This window comes from Chrysochloris asiatica, unplaced genomic scaffold (genome assembly GCF_000296735.1).
Source record: "Chrysochloris asiatica unplaced genomic scaffold, ChrAsi1.0 scaffold00485, whole genome shotgun sequence".
Taxonomy (NCBI): domain Eukaryota; kingdom Metazoa; phylum Chordata; class Mammalia; order Afrosoricida; family Chrysochloridae; genus Chrysochloris; species Chrysochloris asiatica.
Window position 1 is genome coordinate 637,329 of NW_006409003.1, and position 12,874 is coordinate 650,202.

The 12,874-nt window shown below is 44.3% G+C and overlaps 1 protein-coding gene across 1 annotated transcript in view; it reads left to right on the forward strand.

Moving 5' to 3' along the window:
• Positions 1-12,091: 12,091 nt before the first annotated feature.
• The window catches only part of LOC102822308 (zinc finger protein 551-like), a 3,464-nt gene continuing 2,681 nt past the window's right edge, over positions 12,092-12,874 (forward strand). The window contains exons 1-2 of the mRNA XM_006877348.1: positions 12,092-12,169; positions 12,432-12,558. Of these exons, the coding sequence (XP_006877410.1) occupies positions 12,092-12,169; positions 12,432-12,558 (205 nt within the window). The remainder of the gene's footprint in view (positions 12,170-12,431; positions 12,559-12,874) is intronic.

Here is a 12,874-nt window from a genome sequence, read left to right on the forward strand (position 1 = left end):
CAGCACTGGAGGTGCTCACTTACCTATGCCAAGAAAGTTGGAAGAGAGCTACTTGGTCAACCAATTGGAAGAGATCCATATTTGTCCCCATTCCTAAGAGAGGTGACCCAATGGAGTGTGGAAAACATTGTGTAGTGAATTTCATTTCCTGGTTACACTGTAAACTCTAAAAAATAAGGAATTTAATTTTTTTTATTTACTATTGTATCAGATTTTTAGCAGAATTCTTAGAACTGAATATATCATTTATATTTTAAGTTATTTTTAAAGTAACTTAATCATTGATCTAACTATAGAAATCAGAAGATTTATTATACACAATATACTTAATATCAAATGCAAGTGGAGGGTCAACAAAAAAGAGGAAGACTCCCAACAAGATGGATTGACTGTCAGCAATGCTGATCTCAAACATGACAACAATTGTCAGTATGGTGCAGGACTGGGCCGTGTTTCATTCTGTTGTGCAGAGGGTCACAGTGAGTCAGAACTGACTCAAAGGTACCTAAGAACAAGATACTGAGGTATGGAATCTGTCAACTTGGGAATGAGGATTGCTTTGCTCATTCAAAGGAGCAGGAATGTGGAGAAACTCCTCCCTCCTTTGTCTTAATAACGTCTCTCTACTCACTGGAGCTCTGGTTACGAATTGGGCTGCTAATCTCAAGGTCAGCAGTTCGAAACTACCAGCGTTTCCACGGGAGAAAGATGAGGCTTTCTGCTCCCGTAAAGATTTACAGCCCCAGAAACTCTGTACAGGGTCGCTATGGGTCAGAACCCACTCGAGGGCACTTAACAACAAGAGCTCACTGGATGCAGGTGTGGCCAACAGACCTGGTTCTCAACCAACTGGTTTTAGCCACCCACTTGATTCTCTGTTTCCAGTGAGAGAATGGTAGCCTTTGATGGAAATATTTCCCGGATGATGCTGGATGGAAAGCTGTCTATTTATTTTTACAGAGTGCTTAAAGGAGTTTCACTCATTACTTCTTCAGCAGTTTCCAGTGCCGAAAGCCTTGCCCCAGTAGAACAGGTGGATGACGTTCAGCGTGAGAGCCTCCAAACGCACTGACTTCTGCTGTAATTTTGCTGGATTCTACAACCCTTAGTAAATGCCTTTATTTCTATGAGCATGGTTGCCCCAAGAAACACCTGAAACAAAAACATTAGATCAAAAAGATGGCTTCTGCTACTTGCTCAAGTCGCACATATTTATAATGGCATTACCTGTAAGCATGCTCCTCTCTTTTGGTGTAGTAGGTTTGGGCCTCGTGGGCTTATATCCAAGGCCTCCATGGTCTTTGTTCTACTCAGACACAAGCAGTGACTTCACACAACCACAACAGAAGCCCTGCCCATGCACAATCCTCATTTTGGTGAGCTACTGCTCATCTTTTACTCTGTCTGCCATCTTGGTTCAAGTTACTCAAATTGTGAGTCCAGACCACTGGCTGCTGGACATACCCTTGTTCCTGGTGTCATGGTGCTAACACTGACCCCTTCTTTGTTCATCACCAGTGACATCCGGATCCCACGGCTCTTTTTTGATTTCTGGGTCAGAAAAACACTCTTGCTCACTCACTGTTTTTAAGAACCACTTTGTGTTGTCGTTTGTAGTTTTATAGAGCAAATTAGTTTTCCACTCAACAATTTATCAGAAAAATATTTTTACCTAGTCTGATTAAATAGCTAGAAGTCTTCTGATTTCTACAGTTAGATCAATGATTAACTTACTTAAAAAAAAAACACAACTTAAAATGTAAATGATTGTTCAGTTCTAAGAACTCTGCTAAAAATCTGATACAATAGTAAGAAAAAATTAAATTCCTTATTTTTTAGACCTTACAGTGTAACCAGAAAATGAAATTCACTACACAATTGTACACAGCTTATTTAATCTAATTATATTATAATTTGTCTGATGAAGTGATTGAGCAAACAAACTATGGCTACTGTTCCTCGCTCAGGTCACACAGATTTGTAAAGCAACACCACAATGTAATTGTGCTTTATGTAGTTACCGGGAAACTTTTATAATTTTTTTTTAAGTATATTTAGATCCAGTAGTTGCAACTGGGGGTGGGGGCATGTGTGTGTGGGAGAACCCTGGATTGGAAATCACATGTCATCTTTTGTTTGTTTGTTTCTAAGGAGAATTCTAGTTGTACCTTTTTTTTTTTTTTTTTTAAGCTTTTTATTGTGGATCGAGTGAAAGTTTACAGGGCAGATCATCAGTTTTACATTCAACAAATCATACACCTTATTGCATTACAATGATTATAATTCACTCCGTGTACCATCAGTTAACACTATTTCTCTCTATTCACTTTAGCTTTTTAAAAAAAGCAAAATAAAACCCACTCAGGCATATATAATAATTTACACCTCTAAAGAGCACATTCTGCAAGCCTGCCTCCTGGCCACCAGTTCTTAGTCCCTCTCTTCCCATGAATCTAGAGTCCTCAGCGGCTCCCCCTCTCCATGCCCCCATCTCTGCCTCCATCTCCGGTGTTGCTGCTTCTCTGGATAAGGTCTTACATTCTGCTTGTGCTCTTCTCCCTTGATGGTCCTAGGAGCCTTTGTTTCTGGACTGTAAAATAACCACTCCCATGTTTTTGTAACAAAACTTCTACCTTTACAATTGTGACAGTTGCAATTAGTCATGATACTATTACTCACTATTGAATCATACAAGTCTTATCCCCATCTCTTTTCACCAGACCCATCTAGACAAGATGAAAACTATTCAGTGGGGACTCTTTCTCCCCCTCAACACTCTTAAACTAAACTCCCTCTTGAAACCTTGTAAGCCAGTCACTTCGTGCTTTTTTTGCCCCCTCATTTTTGGTCACTGGAGAAGGACATCATGCTTATCTCAGTACAGTGGAGAATTATCAAATTCACTGCAGGGGAGAACATTGAAAGGGATAGAGAGTAAAGTTAATTGTGCTGAAACAATATGGATAGAGATAGTGAGAATCACACAATGGAAAGAATGTAACCAGTGGCCTTGAAGTGTAAGGCTAGCAATTATTTAATAGTTGTATGTTATCTTGTATATATTTCACCAAAAAAATTGATCAATTAATATGAAATAAAATAACATAGTATAAAATGAAATGAATTATCAATAGTTTGTATTAAAATGCAACAAAATGAAATTAATAAATTGAAATAACAAAGTGAAAGAATTAAAATAAAACGAAATAAAAGTAAATAAGTTCCATTAAAGTAAGACCATAAATTTAAAATAACAAATGCATCAAAGAAATGAAATAAAATCAATTAATTAAATAAAACAAGATAAATAAAATTAATAGGTAAAACTGAAATATATTTTTAAATGAGTAAATTAAATTAACTATATTACATTGATTAAAGTAAAATGAAATAAAAATTAAAGCAAAATAAACAAATGAAAATAAAATAAACACAAGTAAAACAACATGTCATGAGGTGCTGTCTAGTTTGGACTCAGCAACTCAATGCACAACAGAATGAAACAGTGTCCTGCCCTTGAGCATCTTCACAAGTGTTAGACTGGACAGGTTCACACGGAGACTCACAGTCCGAGGGGCGCGGCCGGGAACGCGGCGCCCAGACAGCTGCTGGCAGGGAGCGATCGGGAGAGGTCGGGTGGGGGGCGTAGGGGTGGCCCCTAACCAAGGTAGGAGAGTTCTTCAGAAAAGACCGAGGGGCGACAAGAGAGCTCCGAAGCCACGGGTGCCGGTGGGATTGGTACTCCCATCGTAAACCCGCCCACTCGGAGGCTGGGGCTGCCCCAGAGCATCCCAGACAGGACTGCTGGACCACCGTGGGGCTTGTTCCTTAGGTTTGAAGCCATGCTCACGGAGCTCGGGCAGCTCCGAGATCTTAAGGTTGGGCGTGTAGGTCGCTCCAGCGCCTTCGTGTCTCTGGCCACGGCTTCCGGTGCTTGCTCGGGCTGGACAGCGCCAGGTCCCCCTCGCCCGTAGGACGGGTCTGTGCAGGTGGCCGGGTGCCGGCGCACACGCCCAGCTCCCTGTAGGCTGCGACCTTCTTACAGAAGTAGCTGGGGTGAGTCCGATGGTCTTTCTGTAGAAATGGACTCGTCTGCTCGTTTCCTCGGGTCTTGAAGCTCTCTGCCTCTGCCGAGTCCTCCTCGGAGGGCAGGGTCGGCTCCCGGCTCCTCAAATATTTCTGGAAAGCCTGAGGCAACCCCAAATCCAGGAGCCTTCACTGTCACCTCAAAAGCGGTCTCCAGCCAGGTCCAGAGACAGAGAGGGGCTGTATGCTGATGAGGGGCTGTATGCATCATCAAAAACCCTTTGGTTGTTTGATGATGCATGGAGGGGACTGTAACCATGGCAATGAAACTATATATATATGTGAATGTTTATATATACAATACGATAGGATGAATGTAAAGCGAATGTTCTCCCATGTAAACTATCACATAATTCACAATAAAACATTTTTTAAAAAAAAGTTTTGTATATAAACTTTGTTAAGACTTACAAAACCAAAGGATGTAGCTACTATTCTTTTCTCACACTCCTGAAGGAAACATCCAAATAAAAATTTATATAGGAGTCCTGCTAAATGAATGGCTGCTAACCAGATGGGTAGGTGGGTCTAACCCATAAGCTGCTTCACGGGAGAAAAGATCCTGGCCCCCTACTTCTGTAAAAATGACAATCTAGGAAGCCTTGTGGGGCAGCTCCACTCTGCCAGATGGTGTTGCTGTGAATTGGAATGGACTCAATGCCACACACAACATGATCTAAACTACTAAGAACTGACAAAATTAGAAGGAAGCGGTCCATTCCTTGTAAGAGATCTTACTGACTTGCCTATAAAATCTGTACCCATTTATTCTTTACAAGTCTGAGAAAGGAACACTGCACATCAAGGAGCCCAAGTGGGTGTTAATTTTAGTATCACTTTACTATGTAAAAATCAAAAACTCCTGAGCTATCTAAGTTGGTTAGTAAAATAAGATTTATTTTCTATTAATGAAATAAAGAAAAATCATAATTACGGTGACTGAATCAAATTAGGAAAAGGTTTTCTTTATTTTCTTCATTAGTTTGCACACAAGGAAATTGCAAATTTTCAACCCTTTTTGATCTAGACTAATGAAATGGCGACTTCTTATGAGTCAGCCTACAATTGTCATTATTAGGTACCATCAAGTAGATTTGGGCTCATAGTGAACCCATGTGACAGAGTAGAATCTACCCTTAAGGTTCTTGGCACTAATCTTTACTGAAGCATGTCACCAGATTTCCCCTCACCCCCAAAGACCCATTGAGTGGGTTGGAATCACAACTCTTTGGGCTAGCTAAGTGTTTTTAAAAAAGGTACACTCCATGTTATCATTTCACAGGAAAAAAAACGTGATATAATTTTAGGTGAGTGGGTGAACAAAATCAAGAGAGGAACTGCAAAAAATAAAGACACTGTTACTGAAGCCCACCTCAACCAGTGAGGTCTAGGGATCTAGTTCCAAGGTGAAGAGGGTGATCCCCAAGATTCCTGGATTCTAACTGCCTTCTTTTCTTTCAGATCAAAGTTCTTTCTAGGAGACCGGACAGCCCAGAACTTTGAGGGGACAGAAACCTGGGTGGAGCCATTTGTCTTCCGTTCCTAACCTAAAACTCATAAAGCTGACCTGGCTGCTTCAGGCAACAGGTATCTGAAGAACAGTCATTTGATATTTGTTAGCTTTCAGCTACATTTGGATACGCTTTGTGTGCCAGCGACCCTACCAAATGATATAGCAGTTTGGATCTGTAGTCTTTGGGAGCGTCTGTTATCATATTTTAGCCTCGAGAGCATGCTGAGCTTCATGGAGTCTGAAATAAAAGTCCTAAGGATCTTTGTGGTTCCCTGAGGACTATAAACCAAAACACCAAACCTACTGGTGTGGCACTGCAGGATCAGCACTGGACTGTGAACCACAAGGTCGGCAGTTCAAATCCAGCAGCTGCTCCTCAGAAACCCTATACAGGGTTGGAACTGACTCGACGGCACTGAACAACAACAAAATAACTGCTACCTAGTCAATTCAGACTCACAGAGCCCCTATATAGGGTTTCTGAGACTAAATCTTTACAGACTGCCTCATCTTGCTCCCATGGAGCAGCTGGTGGGTTTAAACCACTGACCTTGTGTTAGCAGCCCAATGCTTATTTCACAGCATCACCAGGTCTCATACAAAACCCCGGAAATCTTCCCTCACTCCCGCCCCTCCAGAATTCGGTTGCTTTAGAATATTAGTCATCTATCGAGTTCCCTAGGTGTGCTGCTGTGGGATGTGCACTGGACGGCTAAACACAAGATCGTCGGTTCAAACCCCACCATCAAAGGAACTCCATGGCACTTATCAACAACAGAGTCCTGGGACGGTGCTGTAGGGCAAGCATTGGATTGTGAATCACAAGTTCAGCGGTTCAAACCCATCAGCTGCTCCTCGGAAACTCTATACAATGAGTCAGAATGGATTGGATGGCACTTAATAACAGTATTTATGGAAGCAAAAAGCCAGGTCTTTCTCCCTTGTAGCTTCGGGTGGGCTTGAACTGCTGACCTTTCCGTTAGCAAAATAGTGCTCAATCACTGTGCCACCAGGTCTTCAGCTTTGGGAGCCGGGAAACATTTCCCCAATGTTCCTCATGACGCCAGGTCTTGGGAAACAGTCCGTCGAGCTGTGAGAACTACATTTCCCACAATGCCCTACTCCACTAGGTGGTGGCTAAGCCAATGAAGACTTATAAACGGGGGCATTTCTGTGCGTGCGCACCCCGCTGGGGCGGGACTTCCGCCGTTGTCCCCTGGCGGTCATTTTGCCTGATCTTGGTTTCATCCACCCGGTGGGAGGTTCCTGAATTCCTGATCTGACGCGACGCGAGAAGAAGTGTTGACCCCACTGCCTAGGGGGCAGGTCTCAGGCGCAGTGCCCTGCGTTAGGGCCGGCCTCGGACTTCGTTGCTTGGGTACCGTCCTCACCCCATTCACAGGTGTCACTGGCTGCGGCCGCGATGACCGACCTGTCTCAGGTGGGTGCTGAGCGCTTGACCTCGGGCCACTCCTTCCCAGCGTCGTCCCGCGGCTGAGAGGCATTTGGTCAGGCTGCTGCAGCCCAGCCCCCGGCCAGTGCCCTCTCCGATGCCGGGTGTAGAGCGGGGCTGCGGGCTGAGAGAGCCGCGTGTGCGAAGACCCGGAGGAGCGTTCAGGAAATGTGCTGTCTTCGTGTCTGCAGTGTTAATGGTCTGAGTAATCCAGCCTGGGTGGCAGGCCGAGAAGCTGGACCCTTCTGCTCTGGACGCTGGGATCCACGGAGGGTTGTGAATAGAAGAGAGACACACAATCTCAGTTAGTGTTTTAACATTTTTCCAGGAGCAAGAAGAAGACCCAAATGGAGTTGGGAGTTCAATCTGTGTCCAGCATCACAGAGCTGGTTGGAAGCAGCGCTGATCTCTGAAGTCCACTCAGCCCAGCCTTACCTGGCCGGGACCCCAGCTTGGTCACCTGGCTCTCGCAGCTCCTTTTCCCGTGTCTGCAGAAGCGTTCGTGCCGGGCTTTACCCAGTTGCGCCTCGCTGATCCTGACCCCAGTGAAATGAGGTGTGAGAGATTGTCCAAATGCTAGGAGGTTAGGCCAGGCTGGGAGTGTTCAGGGATCTTTCTGGTAGGAACAGACTGAAATGGCCGTCCAAAGAAGGTGGATGCCTAGTCTGCAGTTTATGAAGCATAGGGAGGTTTTGATGAAAACAGGAGGTGATAATCATAACATCCTCCCTTTGGCTGTAGAGTGGGGAACACATTGTGAAATGAGAGAGCAGACAGGAAGACCCGGGAGAAGGCTTCTCCGGTAGTTTCCCGGAAGTTGATCAGTGTTGAGGTTGGAGAAATAGTTGGATTCTGTTTTTGTTTTTTTTAAGTAGGGCTGTCTGGACTTTCTGATTTTGAGTGTGCAGAGGGAAAAATAAGAGTCAAGATGACTTCAGTTTGCTGTGTTGTTTTAGCGGATCATGAGTGGAGCCAGCAAGTGGGCAGCAGGGCAGACAGATCTAGAGTTCTGGCGAGGTGTTCAGAATGGAGGTATACAAAAGGTGGTAGCGAGAGGATGGGCCGGGGTAGAACTGTGCATCACAGTTAGAAGGGGAAACCCAGCCCATGGTGGTCAGGGTGGGGACTGAGGATAGAGTCTCCTGCTTGGGCATGTGTGTGGGTGTTTTGTGTCACACACACAGGTGAAGAGGACCATGGGAAGGGTATAGGGGAGAGGATAATAAGGCTTTCAGGAGATAAGTGAACATAAGCTGGATGTAGAGACAGGAGAGGACTTAGCTAACACTCTTGTGGCTCACAAGGATTCTCTGGTGGCCCTAGGTGTGGTCTGGGTTGTTTCAGGCAAAGGTAATCATCTGTGAGAATCAGTCGGACAGAGACGGGAGATTACAAGGGCCTGACTTTGAAGGAAGGTTGTGTGAAGAGAAGAAAGTCGTGACTGGTGAAGTGTCAGGGAGGGCAGCAAAGAGGAAAAGGGCATCTGATAACTGCAAGTGGTTCTGGGAAGCTGAGGCTGAAGCCAGGAACAGGGTATCTGAGGGCCGGTCATCTAGTGGAACAAAACCAAAACCAGTGACGCATGTGTATGTATAAATATATATGTTGTTTTGTTGTTGTTAAGTGCCATCGACGATTCCAGCTCATAGCAACCCTATATAGGGTTTCCAAGGAGCAGCTGGTGAATTTGAACTGCTTACCTTGTGGTGTGCAGTCCAGGGCTGATCCTGCAGTGCCATACCAGAAGTCCCTATAGAGAGAGAATTATTTCAAGGAAATGACTCATGCCGTTTTGGAGACTGGCAAGTCACAAATTTGTGGACCAAGAGTGAGGCTTAAGGTTTCTTTGTACTCACCTGGTTGCAGGAGCTGACAAACCCAAAACTGTCAAGTTGCTGGCTTGTGTCCCAAGAACCAAGGTCAGAGGATGACAAGTGGGATGCAGGATTGAGAGCAAGAGAGAGAGAGAGAGAGAGAGAGCAAGCTTTGCTAGAGCATCCGTATATATTGGACACAATTCACACCCCCAAGGAAACAGATTGCTATTCAACTACTCACGTCAGATCACAAAATGGTGAGTGATTATATTACATTATGGAAAAACAATCAGTCCACTGCCAAAACACTGAGAATCCTAGCATAGCCACAATGACACAAAACATAAACTATCACAATCCACCCTTTGTCAATTTGACACCTGCACCTCTCATTCTGGGGTGGGGAGCTGCTGTTAAGGTGTACCAAGAGGATGGAGCCACTGCCCAAAGCTGAGGGCATAGGACTGCCATGCCCAAGGAGCAGCAAAATGGAGCCTGCCAGGGCTGAGAGGTTGGTGTTGACACTCAGATGGATTAAGAGAATGGAGCCAAGTAATTCCGAGGGAGCAGAGTTGTCCTCCTGGAAGGCATGGAAGATGGAGCTGAAGTCCAGGACCTAGAGGCCTCCACCCAGAATCCAGAGAGTATAGGCAACACCCAGAGTCTGGAGAGCAACGCCATAGCCCAGACGCTATCAGAGAAGAGAGGACTATTTTCAGTCCTTAAAAGCAAATGCAATTTGTTCTCCTGGGTTTTGACTTGCTTGATGCCTAGTATCCCTTCTTTTCTTCCAATTCTTCTCCTTGATAACGGAAGTGTCTACCTTGTGTCTCTTCTACTGCTGTACTCTTGAAGCAGATAATTTATAGTCTAGATTTCACAGGCTCACAGATGAACCTCAAGTATCACCTGTAATTGATTTTAATAATTCAGAAGACAAGATTTGAAAGACTTGGTATGATGTGATGGAGTGAATGTATTTTGCATGTGGCCAGGACATGGATTTTGGGGTGCCAAGGGGTAGAACCTAGAGAAACTAAGGTGACTAGAAGACATGATGAAGTAAAAGAGCTGGATAGAAAATATCAAAGAGCAGAAATGTGCAAACACCTGGAGTTCGAAAACCAAAAGGGAAGAACACACTCAGCATTTCTCAAGCTGAAAGAACGGAAATAAAAATCCAAGTCTTGGGTTGCAATATTGAAGGGTTATTCTGTGGGCAAAATATTAAATGATGTAGGACACATCACAGGAAGATGGAAGGAATACCAGAGTCACTGTATCAAAAGAAATGATCAATGTTCAACCATTTCAAAAAGTAGCATAGGATCAAAAACCAATGATATTGAAGGAAGAAGTCCAAGCTTTATTGAAGGCATTAATGAAAAACAATACTCCAAGAATTGATGGAATACCAATCGAAATGTTTCAACAAACTGACGCAGCACTGGAGACATTCACTCATCTATGCCAGGAAATTTGGAAGACAGCTATCTGGCCAACCAACTGTAAGAGATCTTTGAGTCTACAATATGTGAACCTATTGTAAAGATAGGTGACCCAATGGAATGCAGAAATCATGAACAACATGAATGAAATTGCATGCGAGCAAAATATTGCCAAGGATAATTCAAAATAGGATGTGGTAGTACCTTAACAGGGATCTGTCAGAAATTCAAGCTCGATTCAGAAGAGGACATGGATTGAGAGATATCATTGCTAATGTTAGATGGATCTTGGCCCAAAGCAGAGAATACCAGAAAGAAGCTTATTTATGCTTTATTAATATGCAAAGCCATTTGACTGTGTGGATCATAATGAACTATGGATAACGTTATGAAAGGTGAGTATTCCATAACACTTAATTGTGCTCTTGAGGAACTGTATATAGACCAAGAGGGAGTCATTCAAACATAACTGAATGATACTGAATGGTTTAAGATCAGGGAAACTGTGTGCCAGGCTTGTATCCTTTCACCATATTTAGCCAGTCTGTATGCTGAGCAAATACCTGAGAAGCTAGATTACATGAAGAAGAATGTGGCTTCAGGATTAGGGAGAGATTTAACACAACCTTGCTTGCTGAAAGTGAAGAAGACTTGAAATAGACTCCAGCCCTTCAGTAAGGTTTGAATTTCAATGTGAAGAAAACTGAAATTCTCACAACAAGATCAGTGAATAATATCATGAGACATGGAGAAGAGATTAAAGTTGTCAGAGATTTCATTTTGCTTGGATCTATAGTCAGTGCTTTTGTCTAGAAATCAAACAATGCATTGCATTAGGCAAATTTGCTGCAAAAGACTTCTTTAAAGTTTTAAGGAGCACAGATATCAGCTTGAGGATTAAGATGCACCTGACCAAAGCCATGGTATGTTCAGTCATCTCATTTGCATATGAACATTGGACAATAAGGAGGACCATGGAAGAATTGATGCATTTGAATTAGATTTTGGAACAGAATACTGTAAGTGCCATGAACTGCCAAAAGAAACAACAGAAAATCTGTCTGGAAGAAGTACAGCCAAAATGCTCCTTGGACATATCAGGAAGGACCCGTCTTGCATGATCCTCTCTCAAGGATTTTATTTGTAATATTGGTTTTGTTGTTCATAGGGTTGCTAGAGTCAGAACCAACTCAATGATACCTAGCAACAACAACAAAAGGTGGAATGTTGTGGTTTGAATTATGCCTCCCCAGAATCTGTTTTGTAAATCCTAGCCTCTGTGCCTATGATTACAACCCTGTTTGGGAGTGTGTTGTCTTTGTTATGTTAATGAGACAGGATTAGCGTAAACTAGATGTCCAGACATACTGAGATTCCAAAGACACCATCCCCCTACCCTGAAGCTGAAGAGACAATGACTTTCCTCCAAAGCCCACAGAGAAAGCTTTCCCCTGAAATCAGTGGTCTTCTAGCCTCTAAATTGTGAGACATTTCTGTTTGTGACAGTCACTCATCTGTAGTAGTTTCTGTAATAGAAACACTAGAGCACTAAGACACAGAGCCAACAAGGCACCTTCATGAGGACAGAGATTATCCTGACTATGATGGGTCTGGACATTTGACCATGGGTTTGGGACTAACCCTGGCAGTGGAGTCCAATGAATTTCTAGAGGAGAACTGGATCCTGTTTGGATTTGCCAAGCACTCTTGATGCCATGCACCAAATAATATGGGAAGGCTAGACAAGAATGTGGTTTGGGGCGAGGAGGGTAGCATGTTGTGGGACTGCAGAGTGGGAGAACGGTGTGAACAGATGGCACCAGAGTCCTGTTTGTGGATCGATGGGTGGAAGGTGAGTTTGCATATGGTTATGTCTGGGAGATATGATCTGGGGAACCCCAGGAGAATCAAGAAGGGTTGCAGCCTTGCATGCCAAACCCAGAGCTTAGATCTTCTCTCTGTGCCCACCCAGCTGCTGTTGATGTGGCCTGACCAGGTGGTAGGTGGGACCATGTCTCCTCTGATTTGGGGATTCAGGGAGGAGTAGAAGATATAGGGAAGAACTTGGGGTCCCAGGAGAAGTTAATCTTGATGTGGACTCTTCATCCTACCAGGGTAGTGTGATCTTTGAGGACGTGGCCATTCACTTCTCCCAGGAGGAGTGGGGGCTCCTGGATGAGACTCAGCGGACCCTTTTCCAAGATGTGATGCTGGAGAACTTTGCAATCACAGCCTCCTTGGGTAAGACTCTCACACTCACCCCAGGGACATGCTTAGTCCTTCCACAGCTGAACTGTCCTCCACAAACAGACAAGGTTGGAACCCTTCTTTACTCTCATGGTGTGTGTGCTTGGGGGGCCAGTGCTGAACTGTGTGCCCTGCCCCGTGCAATGCATGCCCTGAGCATTCCCGTCACCTGTTGTCCACATTGCTGAACTGTGTGCCCTGCCACGCACAATGCATTCCCTGAGCATTCCCGCCACCCGCTGTCCACAGTGCTGAACTGTGTGCCCTGCCACGCACCATGCGTTCCCTGAGCATTCCCGCCACCCGCTGT